Genomic DNA, 18714 nt, shown 5'->3' on the forward strand with positions numbered 1-18714 from the left:
GCAGGCTGGCAGCTGCCTCATCAGTTTGGAAAGGGAATTATCTCAGGACTGGACATTGCTGCTCTCTTCTTCCTAAAGAAGTTCTGGAGCCACCTGAGTATTACCCTGGCTGATCTCAGTCTTGTGCTTTAGTAATTGTGTGGATATAAAAGTTGTTACTCTGAGATGAAGCTGCAGAGTTGATCAGAAGGAATTATAGGTGCTGGAGTTCCCTGGAACAGGATTTCAGCAGTTAACAGGACAAAAGGTATGAGGGTAAAATAAGTAAATAAATAATAGATTTTCAACCACCCAAAAAATCCCAAACCAAGAAAAAAAAAAAGAACAAACACTAAGAAACCCCAACACCCCTTCTCCCTTCCCTAAGCATCCCACACTAAATTTGGGTGCAAATCCTGTGGTATCTCAGAAGATCCATCAGGCTCTATTCCAATACCTGTGACTGGTTGTAGGCTCACTTCACCCGTGTTGGTTGTGTGTGTTGTGGTGGCATCCTGCTGCTGAAATGGGTTAAAGTTGTTTTCAATGCAAAATAACAATTCATTTTATAATGAATAAATGTTCTAAAAGCTGCCAAAGAGATAAGACTAGGAGGGGCTGTCAAGCCCAGYGTGCCAAACCTGTTTTAATTTATCATAATCTCACTTTCCTGTTTTCCCACCAGACCACTTAGACCCCTGCCCCCTTTTTTTTCCAGGAACACATCTAGGTGTCTTTTGAATTCGTTTATTGGCTCTGCTGTGTATAGCATAATACAGCCTTTGTTGCACTTTCAGCTAGAGCTGTTTATACCCTGTGACCTGTAATTTGCTCTCAATTACGCTCACGCACATCTGAAGTAACGGTTTCAGAATCAATACACRTAACTGAGAGTTGAAATGGGCTCTGGTAACCTGAACACCATTTTCTGTCTTGATACTCATTTCACTATTAGAAGATTTCAGTTGATCAAAAATGCCAATTTACCTTACCATAGCTACAACATTTCCTAAGAGCAGTTTAATTCTGTTTAAGTTATTCTTGCTGTGGAGAAGAAAAAGTTTGGCTCTTGTTACTAAAGACTCAGAAGTTATGGTCAGAATGAAGCCAGCAGGGTTGTAGAAGGGCTTYAGAGGATGAGAGGACAGGGTGTAAAATTGATCCAAATTTAAAATAGAACTTGACCTTTGTATGAATTGAMGTGGGAAGCTGCTGTACTGGGATGCTCGGGGATCCTTTCCAGGCCTGTCTCTAAAATCTGATGGGAAGTCATGGAGTCAGTTTGGGARGCACAGAACAAAAGCTACATTTTTGAGAGAGATTGGGGCAGAAGGAAAGTGGATGCAGTAYTTTGGGACTGGAATGGGGTGTTGGGATGAAGGGAATGTACAGAAGCCAAATATTACAGAGAAGGTACTGATTGTCTGAGGAAATGGATTGAGACATGAGATGGTGGATAGTGTTCCTTACAGTTGGAAAAGGTTTTTAAAAACCTATAAAACTAAAGAAGTTTTAGTTTCAAATGATCTATGTATATTTTGAAATGCTTTACTAGGATATTTTAAGGAGAAAAATGTTATGATTTTCGATGAGCATTCAGAGTGTGTAAAATCTCACCAGTTTCTAGTGTTCCCTTTTAAAAAATGGAGCCAACTAAACCTTCGCCAAAGTAGCGAGATGCAAAATTGTTCTGTGTGGTTTTGTGGGTTTTTTAATAGGGTACCAGGCATTGTATCATTAATTTTACCTGAAGTTACTCTTTCAAAAACATCACCAAAAAAAAAATAAAAAATACATGTATTCATCAACCTTTGATCTTCTCTCAAAGAGCTTGAAGGTTCACAGCCRGTTTCCAGTACTTTGTCATTTTATAAATGAATAATAGTAGCAGTTAGTTTTCCAGCATAAATTCAGTAAGTTTGATTCTGAAAATCTTAATGGAGGACAGTGCATGTGTATGGAATGTTACCTTGAGTTAGCTCAACTGTGATGATGTCTGGAGCAAACATTATTGATGCAAATTTAGCTTTACCAGCCCATGGAGTTTAGAAATAGGGGTCTCTTTCTCAGGTTGTTTTTGATGTAGTTTTTCTAGAAACAGTGCCTGTGGAACCAGCACACCTGGGTGAAGTGTTTGGGCCATGRCAAGCATACCTGGTATTGAAATCAAGGTATAATAAATGCTTGGGTTCTTTTCAGTTGGCCTGCCCCAGTTTTCTGGCATTAAAAAAATCAATTTAAATTTCCCAGATGTGTTGGATCCTGTTACTGTAAGGTGGTGTCCTTGGCCTGTTCTGTGCCTCGCTTGAGTGCCTGCAGGAATTACACTGGAAGCTGCCTTGTGGCACCTTTTCTAGAGATGCCTTTTTTTTCAGTATCAAATTCCTCTATATCCATTATGTAGGGAAAGGTTCTTCCCTCAGAATGTGCTTTTAAGCTGCTTCATAAAATCAGAAATAATACCAAGACCTCTGTTGGTTCTAAATCAGACCAAACAAGCCATGGAGAGCTTCTCTGTTGTTCCCATACCTTTTAATCAGATAGTTGCTTGTTCTTTTCGCTGCACATAGAAATTCACTGCTATCTTCTGCTTCCACTTCAGCAGTGAGTTTTGTATTTTCTTGATAGAGCTTGGTTTATTTGTTGCTTCATTTTCTGAGTTCTCTGGCCTGTTTTATCCTGCTTGCAGAACTGGCAACTCTTTGAAACCCTTTTTTTTTTGACTGCTTTTGCTAACAGCTCCCACAGCAGAGCAAAAGATAATGATCAGGAAGTGCAAATGCAATCCCTTCAGGAATCCCAATGCTTGCTTCCATGATTGCTCACTCCTCAGATTTTGTTTTATGTCCTAGTATAAGCAACAGCATAGAATACTTATGTACATATCTAGGGAAACCGGGGGGCTTTTCTGTTTTCCTTCCTGGTCTGAGAATCTCAATGGATTCTATTTCCTTGTCTGTCCTCAGGTGTCTCTCTTCTCTTTCTGGTCTTACACAGCACTTGCTTTATCTCTATTAACTAGTTAATTACCATTACACTTCTGTAAGAGCTTGATTGTTGCTATTTCAATCAAAGGTCAGGAAATAGCACCCAAGCTTAAAAGATTGGACCAAAATACCAGCACATCTGATCTTAGAGATCTCTATTTGTCACTGGCAAAGTGTGGTGATTTTCAAGTTAGTCAGGAAGCCTTGAGGTCATGGGAATAAGTGCACGTAAAAAGGARTATTTTGATGGTGGAGATGTTGTGGACAGGAGAAGGGGTCAGTACAATGTTGATCAATGTGAAATGAGCAACACTGGTCCAAACTGGTTTTCACTGGGTTTGGGCATCCAGAAGGATCTGGCAGGGAGCAGAAAGCAGCCCTGTGGGTGAGCAGTGCTTTTAGGGGGTGTCCCCTGAGCTGTGGAGTCATTTGTCTCATTGCTGTTAGTGATTTTATTGGGAGATGCTGTTTGAAGTCTTCATTTTTTAAAAGTGGTGAAGTGGCAGAGCCCCTGTAATTGGTGGAAATACAGTGTTAAAGCTCCAGAGGACAGAGCTTAAAAATAATGTGTCTCCTTGAGAGCAGCCTAAATTTGCTCTTTTGTATTTCCGGTTTTATTATGTCCTTGCAGGAGGGAAGATGGCCCAAATGTAGGTTTAATCCATGTTATTCAGGAAACTGTGTAAGGAAAATTTTGGCTTCTTAAAATCCTTGCCCATGCTTTTAGGATCTTCTGGAAGTTTATTTATTCATAGAGTGTTGAGTCTGAATGAAATGCAGAAGTAAGATGGAAAACTCACAATRTCTTACCATGCAGCATTTTCATGGKTCGCTTTCCACCTTTGCCTTTTACTTGAGGGCAGAACTAGGGTAGAGAAATAATTTTTGTTCTCTTCTGAAAGGTTACAGTAATAAAGAAACTCTTGTTAACATCAGAGTATATGGCAGGCAGGAGTTTTCACAGTCTGGCATTGTTTATTTTACCAGCAATTTGGAACCTTCTGCACTCTTAAAATATTGGCAAGAAAATATTTAACTGTTAACTGTTCTGTGGCCTGCGTGTGTTTGAAGCCCTGGGGAGGAGGAATGCTTGGGGAAATCGGGTTTTTCTCAGCTTATGATTGAAACCAGAAGGTGCAGAATATTGGTAGAAGGTGAAAGCAATGTGACTTCAAATTAGAATTTTACCCAAATGTGGAACTTGGGGGAGAATGTCAAACAGGTCACGTATGAGCAGGGCCCTGCTAGGAGAGAGTGGGAAGGCTGATGGTGCAAACACAAACCAGCCAGTCTGCCAGGCACTACAGAAATGAATTTTTAAAGGTGATAGTAATTTTGAGCATTTGCATTTATTCTGGCCTCAGTCACTGGATAAAAGTTGCAGCACTAGGGATGAGGCTGTTTAATTGCTGACTAATTGTATARGCCCTAGCAACAGTCACTCCAATTGAAATTAAATAAACTTTTTTTTTTTACATTTTTTTTTAGGAGAGGAGATGGGTGCCTTGGTCCCAATTTCTTGGAGAAATTTATTTTTTGTATTCTTACTATTTTTCCCCATGGGAGGATGACCTATTTGGTATGAGCAGGATCATTCTTGCTCATATTACTACATAAAACGTAGCCTCTTCCCATGAGGGTATTAAAGGCTATGGTAAAGGGAGCAGGGTTTTTAATTGCACTAGCACTTTTCAGGTGAAATTCCTGCCAAGTCAGCAAAGTGATCTGATGATTGGTGTCCAGGATTATCTAAAGAGCTGTGCCTGTCTTGCTGGAAGYCAGGACAGGAAGGAATAGACACCCAGACAGGAGAGATACCAGCCAATGTCTGCAAAGATCAGCAAAAAATGGACAAAACTGAACGTGCCCGTCTGCCACTGTCAGATGAGTATTCAGGGTACTGTGGCTGCCAGTGACCAGAGATACTTGGGATCAAGGATAAGAAACAGAGCTGTGGGTCAGTGTTCCTCCTGGCATTCACTAASGAGTAACCTGAGAGCTCATGGAGATGGCCGTGTTTGGGATCACTGACAGAAATCCTCCAGGAATGCGCAGGCCTTTTTTTACTTCTTTCGTATTTTTTGTTCTTCAATGTCCTGTGGCAATGACTTCTGCCACTTAAATATATTGTATAAGGAAACACTTGAATTTTGAAAGTATGTTTGTTCATTTAATCAGATTCTACTTTGCATCTTTTTAATGAGAAACAGTGGACAATAATTCTTTGTTTACCTGCTGGATAGCACTCATGATTTTATCTCTCCACCATCTTCTTCCTCATTTCATCCTGAATATAACAAATGTTTCCTCATATGTCTCGTCRTGTTGGTCTGTTCTATGTGTTTTTTGCTGCTTTTAGATCTGTTCTGAGATTGAAAGGTAACAAATATGTGCAGCATTTTATATGTGGGTACATTATGGATTTATKACAGAATAGGGTTCCTCTTTTGGTTTATATTCCTTTCATAATAATTTGTAGCATTTTTTATCTTTTTCTTCACTATTGAATTGAACTTAATTTTTTTCTCTTGGAGATCTATTTCCAAATTGTAGCTGCCAAATGTCTGCATGTTGTTAAATAGGTTTTTTGAATTTTTTTTAACACCTATTGCAAATACCTTTATCAGCACTGGATATAACTGGTCAGATTTATTTGTGATTTTTATTTTCATGTACTATATTTTCTACTAATTTGTACTTACCTGTTTCAGAATGGATGACACTTTTTCTGTCTCTGCAGCCCTGTTCATGTTATCTAATATGTTTCATTTAGTTTAGTACTTTCTGATCCCTGGAATTTTGTAGTTCTTGACTTTTATTAAGTTATCTGAAGCCTTTCTCTATGGGCAGATCATATCACCTGGARTATGATGGACTGGGAGTGTCCAMGGCCAAGCTGGACAGGGCTTGGAGCATCCTGGTCTAAAAGTGCAGGGTGTCCCTGGYCATGGCARGGGRTGGAAATGGATGRGCTTTAAGAGCCCTTCCAAACCATTCCRGGATCATTCTGTGACTCTCAGAATCCTGAGTGCTGTGGGAGGGTKATGGAGCAATGTGTGTCCACTGCCTGATCCTGTGGAAAGAGTGGGCCAGCAGAYGAAGACAGCAAGAGACAGAATCAAGGGGAACACACAGAAGGAGGAGGTGGATCTCCTCGGGGGTGGCAGAGCAGGGTGCTTCTTGCTGAAGCACATGATGGATGCACAAAGTTGGCTGGACAAGCTGCTGGACATGGAGATCTTTTGGAGGTTACTCTAAACAAATAGCAAGAGTTCAGAATTATCCTGAGCTGAAATTGGTTGGGAGATCCTTGGAGGAAGCATGGATCAACTTTTGTAGGGTTTGGCCTTTTCTCAGGGATTCTGGCTGCTCTTGAAGGCAGGGTCCCCTGGTAGGTGGCCTCTTGGTCTGGTCAGTGTTCCTGGTGTGTGACACTTTGTGACAATCCCTTTGATTTGTTTCACTGAGGAGCCGGAGCTTTACAGGATCGCTGGGACTGCTCATGGGTGCATATTTACCTTAAAGATGTATCTACCTTTGAACTGTCTTCTCCAAGTGCCTCTTTTAAACTTTCCTCTTTTTTCAGCTTATCAGGCTGAATTCCTGATTCTGGTATGTTCAGAAACACATTTGTGATTAGTTTCAGGCTTTTAGCAACTGGTTTTTAAAGAAGCATTACAGAAAAGTCCCTTGACAACTGCTCACCTTACAGAGAATCAGCACAACTTGACAGAGCACAGCAATTTGACCTCTTTTCCCTGATCCTTCTCTTGAGAGGTTGTCGGTGAGCTCTGCCAGCCACGTTCTGCAGGGAAACAGGAACTTTGAATGAGCCATTGAATACAGTTCAGATTGTACTGTGAGCTCCTCTGCATCTGTAACTGTTACCATGGCAGAGCTTCCAAATTAATAAACTGCAAGATAGGATCAAGCCTCATTTTCTGGGTARCAGACAGGTAGGGGTGAGCATCTGGTTTTGCTGAAAGATGTAGGTAATATTGTATAACTTGCTTTTCTGTCTGCTTGGAATAAACTTGCTCTGGAGGAGCCTTATTGATGATTGCACAATTGTTGTGAAGTTAGCAGAGCACGCACAACTTTTTCCATTAACATTGTTTTTATGGACTGAAGTTTGGCAGGAGCCTGTTCTGCTACAACCTAACATTTAGCTTTTGCCTAGGTTAAAAGAGTRTTGGAATAGGTTGTCACTAAATACTGAAGAAGGCTTTAAACATTGTTCTCTGAAGTTAATGGTTACAGAGGTGTATTACAAAATTATTTCTAACTAAAAAAAAACAAATAGAGAATTTATTAGAAGGTTAATATTTAAAGCATACAGGGACTCAAGTTATAGCTAGTTACAAGCAGTGATCTGCTTTGCAGACAAAGTAGCAGAGCAGTTAATAAAAGGCTCAAAAACTGAAGATTGGAAAAATAATTTCTTCAATATCTTTGTCATTTTACAAATATGTGCCTGAAGGAACTGACCTTTATGACCTCTTGCTACAAATATCTTCCTAATCTGTTTTATTAATTTAATCTTTTTGATCCTAGCTACAGTCTTGGTCATTTCAAAATTACTGTCCTGCAAGCAGCAGTGATAATACAAGATGAAATAAAAGGGCTGCATTTGCCCATTTAAAGTCGTGTGTATTTTTACAGTGTTTTGAGCAAACACTCAAAAAGCCCATATATAAGTGCTTATATATTATTTATAAAGAATGAAAATCATATTACAAGTAATTCTGTCCAATTGCAACTTGAGAAGGGGGCCTAAATGTTTGTGGAGTGACATTTTTTTATCATGAAAGGCTGGTCCTATATCTCCTTCAGGAGCTTCTGCTGATATTCCTCCTGCTCCAGCAGTCAGAAGTGTCAGAGAGAGTGGGTGATGTTTATGGCAGTGGGGCTGCAGGAGTCCCCAGAGTGGACTCAGAGTCCCCAGAGTGGACTCAGCCATGACAACACGAGTGTACTCAGACCTGTGGAACTTGTTTTGCACAAGGGATGGATGAATTTTTACAGTATCAGCATAAAGCAGTGCTTTGCTGCTGCAGCTCTGAGCACTCCAGGAGCGTGGTGCTGCTGTGGTGTGTCAGTGCCTCTGAAAGAGCCCAGCYTTAGCTTAGAAAGATGACTGTGCTGACACATCCACTGTGTGCAGGTACAGGAGCAAACAGAGTGYACAGAAGAGGCTTTTTATTCCAGCAGAAATGGTATAATGAGAACGAAGGGGTTGAAACCCAAGCCAGAAAATTCAAATATGAAATGAGATACACATGTTCAACTGTGAGGGTGATATGCTTTAGCCAAACACAACTTAGTGAGCTTAGTACAGGGGGAACTCGGTGAAATGTAATGGTCTGTGATATGCAGAGGGTCAGGTTGTATGATCTAATCATTTCTTCTGGCTGAAATCTCTTCATAAAAAAGTCTAGTTCAAGCATAACTTACAGCCTAAAGAGAGGAATTGCTGCCTGGAATTCAATGACTAGTGCTTGTACAAGGCAGTTAGGAGTGCCCCTTCTGGCTTTATAGTCTATGGAAGGATTAATGTGTTAAAGTAGCTTAAGGGTGCAACACATGCTGGCAAAAGCTGAAGCAGAAAGCAAATTCTGTTACAGTGCTCTCAGACAGTGCAGCCTGGGGCAGGACACAGRGGTGACACTGCCAGGGATCCTGTGTCCTTCTCTTTGGGGATGGGCTGCACCTCGGCAGCTCTGGGCTCATCCCTGGGTTCCATGGCCTCAAGCATGCAGAGCAAACCAGAGCCCATGGAATCATGGATTCGTTGTGATTGGGAAACACCTTTCAGATCATCCAGTCACCATCAGTCAACCCAACACCACCTTCATGTTCCCCATTAAACCATGTCCTCAACTGCCACACCCACACATTGTTTGAACCAGGGATGGTAACTCCACCGCTGCCCTGACCAGCCTGTGCCAATGTTTTACAACTTTTCCTATTGTTTCTTTTCCCTCAAATACAATCTAAACCTCTCCTGGCACAACTTGAGGCCGTTCTTCTTGTCCTGGCACTTGTTACCTTCCAGTCTGTGCACACTGATCCTGCTCTGCACCATGAGCCAAGGCAGCTGGGGGGGAGGAGGAGATTCATTGCCAAWGGAAGCTCTTGGTCCATCACAGGACACTGATATGCACTGATTGTAGAGCAGTGGTCACTTTAAATACTGTGCCCACGTGTTGGTGTTTTCTGCATGTCCAGCAGTACAGGAGAGCAGTGTGCTCTTACCTCCCTAGAAATGTTCTCAGAATACAAAACCCGTGAGACTTAGCACCGTCACTTGTCAGCTGCAGAGTCACCCTCAGCAAGTGGCTCTTGGATGATGCACATGAACTCCTTGAGGCTGAAGATGGGGTTTCTTCTCTGTGACATGGAAAATGCAGCAGCTGTTTGCTGCAGTTGTGCCATAGGCAGAACGTGAGCTCACGGAGCCTTTTAGAGAAGAGTTGTGACATGTAGCAGGAAGATACATTAACTCTACATTTCCTTGTTAGAGAGGTCTTGTAAAGATGAGGTGTGTACCAAAARTGGGTTCCTGGTTTTGAACTAACCTAGTCCTGTGTCACTGAGGCCATAGCACATAAATCTGCCCAGTGACAGCTCTGCACTGGGCTGTTCCAAGGAAGGCAAAGGGGCAAAGTCCCAAGAAGAACTCCAGATGTTACTGATTTTTTCCTTGTTATTAGTAATTACTCACTTGGAATTCTCTAGCAGTTTTTCTTCTTCGTAACAAACTGTGGAAGAGTCAGCAGAATCACAACCAACCAGATCCTGAAAATGGCCAGTGGTAAGAACATGTACAAGCTTTGAAAGAGGAATCGTTTCCTGCAAACACTGCTTTGGATTTACTCATTTTTCTTGATTTACAGAGAAGGATTTTTTTCCTTCAGTGTTTGTACTTGACCAATGCCAGTTGGATTCTTCAGAAATTTTAATATTCCTTTAAATATCTTTTCATTGCCTAAGATACAGCTCCATCCCCAAACTCAGATTTTGTATCTGAAACTTTTAAGATGTCTTTTAAGATGTATTTATTGCCATGTTTTGTTGAACTTGGTTATCTCCTGTTTCTTGCTAACTTAAAGCTGCTGCTCTTTGTTTTTAGTAGGGAAAGCTGCTTCCCCAGGGATGTATAGTCCAGGACTTGTCTCTGTAATGGGACTATTTGTTTTCTTTGCCCCTTGCAGTTGCCTGCTGTAACATTTGTAGTATGTGTTAAGTAATCCTTGAGGTAACATTTTTATTATGTCATAAAAAGTGCGTGGCAAATATATAATAACTCATGGAATTTGTTTGTTTAAAATGGAAGGATAATTTATTGAGTGTGTTACATGAGACCTGCTCCCCCTTATTAGAGCTGTAGAAGTGCAGCTTATTTAGAAGTATGTTCTATTGAGAAAAACCACGATCTCTGACATGCATAGGTTTGAGCATGGTTGGGTAGAAATGACATCATAGTTTATGTACTCAATAAAAATTTAATTAAGTCATTACAGAAGTTGCAGTCATCATTTAACCCTCTGATTTCTTATGTTTAGTTCTTTTTTTAAACATTCACTAATAACCAGTCTCCAAATCTTGATAGCCTATAAAATATCTGCATGAATTTTAATAGTTTGTATTAATGGAAAAATATGAGTAACTGACATAAAAGGAATTTTCCTTGTGTTTGCACTATGTGCATTGCTATAAAAATCAACAGATGAAAAAAGACAGTGGTTTAAGGGAAGAATATTTGAACTGGAAATTTGCTCACTTGGCAGAAACTAACTCRTATTTTGATAGAAAATCTGTTGTGTAATTGCCAAGGTGAATACTCATAAGGATACTGAGAGAGTATTTGGGACAAGGGGTTCCAAGTGTGGGGAGTGTGATGGGCTGATGTCCCTCGTGTGTAAATCCTGTCTGCAAAGTGCAGTGTCACACCTGAGTGTCCTGCTGATGTGCAGGGCTGATGGCCCTTCTCATTTGTACTTCTGGGGTGTGTGAAAGCTGTAGAAAAAATCGCTTTGTGTCTCTTGGATYCCTCATGGCAGTCACTGTGAAGAAGAAGCTTTACCAGAGTGTGGCTGAGCCCTTGGGAGAGGARCTGCGTCACTTTGTTGGTAGGAGCAACAAGCAGAGGCAAGAGGGACACACAGTGTGGGTGAGGGAGATGCACAGGAGGCGTTTCAGCCATCCCTCTGTGCCCAGCAGTTGGTCCCATCCCATTTTAAGCTACATGGGGTCAGTTCTCACGCCAATGGGTGGCTTAGGCCAACCCAGCAAATACTTAAGCAGTTATTAAATTTAGTTAAAGGTCAGTGTGGAACTTGGACTGAGTCACACTGAGAGCACGGGGGAAGTCGCTGGGTCATCACAGACTGAAAGAAGTTTAGTCATAGTCAAAAACAAGTGAATCTGAGATGCTGGAAAGGCAGAATTCATGTTCGTGCTGGCTGAGAGTCAGTCTGGACAGTACAGGAGGAGCAGTGGCAGGCTGGTGTCTCTGTCTTTAGCATTCTCCTATTTCCACTGTTGCAGCGCATCCAGTTCTGCAGTCTGTGCTTTGGAGAGAAAAAAACTTGAAAAACCTTTGAGTTTCTAAGGATGGATGAAGGTCTGAAGCTGTTCAGCAGTTAAACTACAGAGGGGTCTCCATGATCGTGGGCTGTGCTGCCACTGCGAGGGCAGTGCCTCACTTCACACTCCTCCAGCAGTGTTTTCTCTCCACTCCTGCAATGCTGGCAGAGCTGTTGGCTGGGGATGTTTCTGCCAGTTGTATGTTGAGTAACACCGACCTCAGTTGTGTCAGAATTAACARAGCTGTGTCACAGGGGCTCCAAAGTGACTGACTCCTGCTTGCCTCCAAATCTCAGAGATGTGGGCTGGGGCACTGGTGGTTCTTTGTCCACTCACGGTGAAACTGGGAATATTTTCTCCTTGCCTCCTCCTTGAGCCTATARTGATGGTTTTCTGGTTTGTTTTTCAGATTAATTCTACTGTTCTGAAAGAAGACTTGAAAAGGATGGTAGAAAATTTCTATGCAGCTCTGTTTGGATAYGATGAGGTAAGAAGGCTGTTTTCAGGGAATGTACAACAAGTAGACCATCTAATTCCTGAACAGAGAATTGTCCAGATGGGTAAAACATTCACTGGCCATTTCTTTGGAGAAATATTACATTAGGGAAGCAGCCCTGAGTGGAAACTCTTTGAAGAAAACAGCACATGGATTTAAACCATGGGGTGTGGAGGGTGGGGTGCTCTTTGTGCTGCTTCACCATCCCTTCTTGGCCATCACTAAATCATTCCCTCCCTCTGAATCCTGTTGTACTCAGCTGTACTTTGAAAGCAAAGAGAGGATTTATAGAGTATTTATAAGGAGTCTATGTGAAAATATTTATATTATTATAAATATTGTATTACTTACAATAATATCCTCCCTCATAATRCATGGAGGCAAAGTATGGGCCACCATACCCAAGTGTCTGCAGGACATTCAGGAGGAAAATACATCTTTTTTTTTGCTCAAGTGAGTGTTGCTCTTCAGGTTCTCTTATTCACTTTGTGGTTTTTGTTTTTTTTTTTGTAGAGTGATTTGCATTATTAATAGATTGTAAATGTAACCTCATAGAGTTGCAGTGTTACACATGTGAGGTTTAATCTGATTTTAAGTATAGCCAGGATGTGTCTGCCTGTGTTTCGTTGACTATCTTTTTGGAAAAAAATATTTGCTTTGATTAAGGACAAATGTTGACCTTTTTTTTATTTTTAACTGAATATTTTAGTCTTTTGCCTTTGTCAAATGTGTCAGCAGAAGACAGGAGTTGTGAGCCTGTGGTGACAACACCACATAATCTAAAAAGACAATAAAAGYTGAAGAGAATTAGGGCAAATTACATTAATAGATGTGGTTCTTGTATAAACCAAAGCTAATAATAGATTTAACTGTTTAACTGGAAAAATTTAGATAGTTCTTGATGAGCGGGAGTTCTTTCTCATYTAGAATGAAAAGTTAAAAAAGCAAAGAAAAATACCAATGTCCAGATTATAGTTCTGCAACATTGGATTAAATATCCTTAAGTTTTTCTTTTTTAAATKTGATAGGCATCACACATTCCCATGAGGTGGTGCTGCCCTCTCTGTAAGATCACCATTTTTATGGTAAAGATTTCATAACATAGAAATGAAGTTWTCCACTCTGACATTAGGAATACCCTGACCCAGGTTTTTTCCAAATTAACTTGCCAGAAAATTGGTTACAGRCTGCTCTGTAAATTAATTTAAGGCCAGGGTTGTTTTTCCACTCTGGGAAAGAGTGATGTTGCTGCCTTTCCATGTGCAGAGCCCATGGCAGCTGTGGGCTCTGGGGCAGGTGCCGTGGCCTGGGGCCAAGAACACAAACGGCGCTGTCTTGTGTTCAGACCTTCTTCATGTGCAGTTTTTAATCCCCCTCTGTACTTTCCTTTAGGGAATCTTGTCTGATGATCACGTTCTGGCAGCAGCTCTTTGGAGAAACCTTTTGAACAGGAACTGCGAWGACCCTCGGCACCTGGAGCTGCTGGTGGAGTACGTGCGCAAACAGGTACGGCCCCACTCGCCTCAGCCTCTGCTGCAGGATTAAATAGTGCACAGCTTTCTTTTACTGCTTGCATRTGCAGCTCAGTTCTCAGAAATAAATTGGATTTTAATATTTAGTGATCAGTTTTAGGGAAAAAAGGTAGAAGTCTAAAACTGGATGATATTTATTGTAGAAYTGTGGGATATCCTGAGCTGGAAGGCACCCACAAGGATCATTGATTCAGTACCCAGCCCTGCCCAGACCCCCCAACAACCCCACCCTGAGCATCCCTGGAGAGCCTGGGCAGTGCCAGCACCCTCTGGGGACACAAGAACCTTTCCTGATCTCCAGCCTGAGCCTGCCCTGACACAGCTCCAGCCATTCCCTGGGTCCTGTCCCTGGTCACCAGAAAGAACAGATCATTATTACAGTTTGCTTGAAAATGGCTCCAGACAATTTAATGGAATATTGAGAGCAATCCCGCTCATCTATTTCTGTGCCCATGCTATGGAGAGGCTCAACAAAATGTGTCAGAAATGGGCTGCAACTTGTAGAAGTATAATCARTGTTAGAGAGTTGGGATTCTCTTCCTAGTGAAATAGCACACAGAGCTTCAAAGTCTCCTGATGACCTTTGGGGGAAAGAAGTAAAAAGTTTTGTTTTCCAGAATTATTTCTRTTTCCTTCAGTTATTACCTGAAGGAGACAGTTATTACCAGAGCAGTGTCTATCCTCTCAGCCCTGAGGATGTTTGTTAGTCAGATCTCTAGGGAATTTTGGTGGGATATAGTCCAGGTGGGCACCAAAGAGGAGTGAGAGAGGTTTTGGAGGAAAAGTGGAGCATTGGATAGGGAATCGAAGACCAGAACTTTCACAACATCAKTCTCTTTAATGTTTCCAATACTATATTCAGGATCAGATAGAGGTTTGGAGAGACAGTATTTCAGTGTGTGTCTGAGAAAATGGGAGATAARGAGCTGAGCTTCCTAAGGGACTGAGRACACTGAGAATGCCAGAGAGTTCTYRGGAGGGGCTGGCTTAAATCAATGCTGAAGGTTGCTGATGCTCAGTGTTGAGGCTGTAGGAAAGTTTGCAGGAAGTAAACACAAAGAAAAAGTATGTAATTTGGGATAATTTCTTGCCAGATAGGGAATTCGTTGCACTTCTGTATATTCAAGCAAAGGATAGGTCTGAAGCAATCAGCAGTTGAATAGGAAAGAGTGATCAGGGGAAAATGTGGCACGCTGGGGAGGAATCAGCACAGGTTCTGTGCAGAGAGGTCATTTCTGCAGGCAAGTGGTGCACTTGAGGAAAACATTCCCAGCTCTTCACAGGTGCCAATGAGCTCTGAACTGTTCCACACAGGAATGAGGCCTTGAGATTGCAGTTGTAATATCAAAATGTCAGCTCAGCACTCTGCAGTGTTTAAAAAAATGCAAAACAAATTCTCAGAACTACTAAGGAAGGAATAGGGGATAAAATAGTGCTGTGGTGCCACTTTTACATTCCTGATGCCCTTGTGAGCTGGAATTATGTGTCTGCTTCAAGTGCTCACCATCAGTACGGATAAAACGTGAACTGAAGAAGGTTCAGAGAGGAGCACGAAGCGTGACAGTGAAACAGCTCCTTTATCAGCTGTGAGCAGAATCCCCTGCCCAAAAAACAGCTGGGAAAGAATGGGAGACAGCTCTGGGACATCGTAAAGGCATGTGAAAAGTGAGCAAGGAAAGGTGTTTAGTGACACAGGAATGTGGGGACGGAACATTGTTGCAGTTGGTTGGGGTGCTGCCACTGCACATGGGTTCCAGTGCCTGACAAGGTTTATGGAAGAAACGTTTGCCCAGGATTGTTAAATCCACAGCCACTTCAGACTCAAAATCYGTGAATGATTTTGAGAGGGAGGGAAAATGAACAAGGAAAAGAGCTTTGTGTGCTGAGTTTAAGTGCTCCTAAGAATCTGCTGGTGGTGACTGTCAGGACAGGACATTGTGGCTTAGGTGGCTTTCCAGTGTGACCCTCTGGCCATTGGYGCATTCATTCATCTCTTGAGAAACTCCTTGTCAAATTATCCTTTGTTTCAAGTAACACTGTGTACCAGTTTCTTGTGCATCCTGTCTTTAACAGTGGCTATTAGTGGATGCCAGAGGAGAATGTACTGACAGGACAACAAGTACTGTGCCCGTGGTCAGCTCTCCCAGCCTTCCTGAGCCARTGGCGATGGGTTTGTCCTTGACTGACCCTTGAGGGACTTTTTTCCACTTTTTTTTCCTATTTCTCATGTTTAGGGTGACCAGTGGCAGCAAGTTAACCCTCAGCGGTATGATGAGAGTGTTTTTTTATTAATTTTGCTTACATTGCCCCTCAAAATTCCACTAGATTCCAGCTGTCTTCCCAGAGAGGCTGTRGATCTCTCATCCCTRGAARTGTTCAAGGCCAGGCTGCACAGGGTTTGGAACAACCTGGAATAGTGGAGAGTGTCCCTGCGCATGTCAGGGGCTGGGACTGGATGGGCTTTAAGGTCCCTTCCAACCCAAACCATTCTGGGATTTCTTCCACTGTGAGGATGACTGCTCATTATGTGTTCACCTCCTCCAGCTCGTGTGCTTTTATGTGATAAACCCCGGGTGTTCCCTGCTGGCCAGGCCATCCTTGTGTAGTTAAAGCCTCTGTTGCATGAAGGATGGGAGCTCCCCGTGGGGTGCCAGTCTGGGCAGTGTCCCCTGCTGTAACCACCAGGAGGATGAAGTGACTCATGGCAGCGTTGCSTGGCTCCTCTTTGCCCTGTTGCCAAACCCTCAGAGGAGGCATCAGTGACGCAGGAAACTCCAGRGGATCTGCAGATCCTTATCCCGGCCTTTCCATGACACTCCACCATCGGAAGTGATCTTTTTAGGTCTGCCTCACACAAATGGCAGAGTAGGCTGAAATGTCCCTGCTTTTTGGGAAGAAGGGTGTTTGTGTAGCTGCTGAGGGTTGGCTGGCGATGGACACGTGGCAGTGACCAGCTGTGCTTGCAGGTGCAGCACCTGGACGCGCTGAGCGGGGAGGATCTGCTGCTCACGGGCGAGGTCAGCTGGCGGCCGCTGGTGGAGAGCAACGCCCGCAGCATCCTCAARCCCCTGGCCCCTGTCTACAACGACGAAGGACTCTGAGATCCACGTGTCAGGACAGCTTGGGAAGCATGCCTGGAATGGGACTGAGCTGAAGCTGTGTGGTCAGGAAGAAAAGTCCAAAGTTTGTTGGAAGGCAAACATTTCATTAGCTAGCCCATCTGTGGTGCCTCAGTAGCCTCCTGGACAGTCGTACTCCCAAATCTTCACCCGCAAATAAATGCTTGTTGTTTTAAGAACCTCTGTCCTTTTTATGGCCCCGAGTGGCCCTTGCTGACAAATGGACAGAGCTGCCTTCTGCCCTTAGGAAACCAGGTATTCACCATGACTTGAGTTCTCTCAAGAAGACATTTCTGTCCTTTGCCTCATGTAAAGAGCTGCTACTCAGAGACAGGGTGGTGTCCTCTGCTCCCTGAATGGTTGTGAATGCAAATCCRAGCTTTGCATATTTAGATAATAAATATATATTTTAAATGCCTGATATCAAGATGGAATGGTCCATCTTYGCTTTAGTAGAGTTAAGAATTGCTTTAACAGATTCTGAAGGGTTTTCTGTGAAAATCCCTTTTARGAACTCTCTGCTTTGTTGCACAAGGATAAGAGAATGCAAAGAATAATGCACAGTYCCYGRCAATCCTCTGTGACTCTGGCTGTCTTAGGGAGATTAAAGCCCCTATTGTAGCTGGGCTGGCACTAAAAGCTGCCTCAGTACTTGATGTTTCAGTCTGCCTTGCTGATACTTCCACATTCTGTGTAGAATTGTGGTCTAGGAATTCCTTTATGAAAAGAACATCCCTGTTTGTGTCTGTGGGACAGGACTCTGCCATCCTCCATCCCCCAAAGCAGCGGTCCAGGGCTTTTTAACAAGATCCTTCAACACCAGTGAAAACTTTCTGTGGCTGTGCAGGCAAATGATGCCAACACAGTAATTAGGGGAGCAGGAGCTGCACTGATGAGATCAGCAGAGGCTGAGGTGCTCTGTGTGGGTGGATGGTTCACCAGGCTGTTTCCAGGTCAGTGGCAAAAACAGTTTTCATTTCTCTCCTGTCAAAAATCTGAGTCAATCAATAATAAATGTCAGTCTGGGTAAAATTGCTGGCTGTGTTTGTTTTCTGTGCCATGTGTTTGATAAGWATAAGCCCTATAAAATCAGGATTTATTCCTAATAAAAGCATTAAGCAAAAGTAGAAGGTGATAATCTTTAATTTGTGAATTTAATCCTTAATTGTGACTCTTTAATCTGGTGAAAGTGTAACTGTGCGTGGCTGTGACTATTCTTCCTTCTCAAGTTGCTTTCTTCTCAGTGTGTGTGTTGGGGAATATTTGCCATCCCTTCTCCATGCAAAAAGCAGTGGGATGCAGCGTAGGGGCTCCCAAACACTGCCTTGTGGTTTATTTTTTTTTTTTATCTTCTTTTAGAGAGCCTTCTGTGTATAAAAAAGGCATTTTGTTATTTTTTTTCCAGGGTGAACTTCCTCAGTTTAACATGTTATAAAATGAGTCATGTAAAGAGCCCCTCTCTCTGTGTGAGGTGTATCCCTTCTCTGTGAAAACATTACAGCTCAAACAACTTGCTTGCAGTTTATTTAAGATGCTTTTGTTGAAAGCTGAGCTAAGCAGAGAAACCTCTTATGTGTGAAGTATTATACAGTGTGTGTGAGATAATAACACCTTGTAATTCATTACAGCTGGCTTGTATTTACATAAAAGAAGGCTGAGATGTGTAGGAATTTGCTGATTAATTTATTTTTAATGAGAGTGAAGTATACCAAGTACCAAAATAAACTTTACTTTGTGTATCTTACTGCTTCTGAAATAGGTGGAAAAATTAATGGTAGATATTTTGGCTCAAAGCTACATACATTAATTCATATACAAAACAGTTATTTAAACTTTAACCCCTTTCCTGCTGTGTAATTTAAACCTGGGCTCATGTTATCCATGCCATGGGAACACAGGGCTGGGAACACACCACCATCCAGCCTGGGACTGTGCCTGGCTGCAGGGGAACTGGAGAGCTGCTGGAATTCCTGGGACAGCCGGCCTGGAGGTGAGAACGCCTTCGTGCTCTG

At 42.4% G+C, this 18714-nt stretch overlaps 1 protein-coding gene across 2 annotated transcripts in view; it reads left to right on the forward strand.

The window, feature by feature from the left end:
* Window positions 1-18431, forward strand: part of LOC130585019 (ubiquinol-cytochrome-c reductase complex assembly factor 1) — a 42646-nt gene extending 24215 nt beyond the window's left edge. The window contains exons 8-10 of one of the 2 annotated variants that reach the window (XM_057385320.1): window positions 11965-12042; window positions 13444-13557; window positions 16550-18430. In XM_057385320.1, the coding sequence (XP_057241303.1) occupies window positions 11965-12042; window positions 13444-13557; window positions 16550-16684 (327 nt within the window). In that variant the 3' untranslated portion in view covers window positions 16685-18430. Of the gene's footprint in view, window positions 1-11964; window positions 12043-13443; window positions 13558-16549 lie in introns of both variants that reach the window. The other variant, XM_057385321.1, reaches the window with a different exon arrangement.
* Window positions 18432-18714: the final 283 nt, after the last annotated feature.

The sequence above is a fragment of the Malurus melanocephalus genome, unplaced genomic scaffold (assembly GCF_030028575.1).
Source record: "Malurus melanocephalus ecotype Western Australia unplaced genomic scaffold, MMel_1.1 scaffold_810, whole genome shotgun sequence".
Taxonomy (NCBI): Eukaryota; Metazoa; Chordata; class Aves; order Passeriformes; family Maluridae; genus Malurus; species Malurus melanocephalus.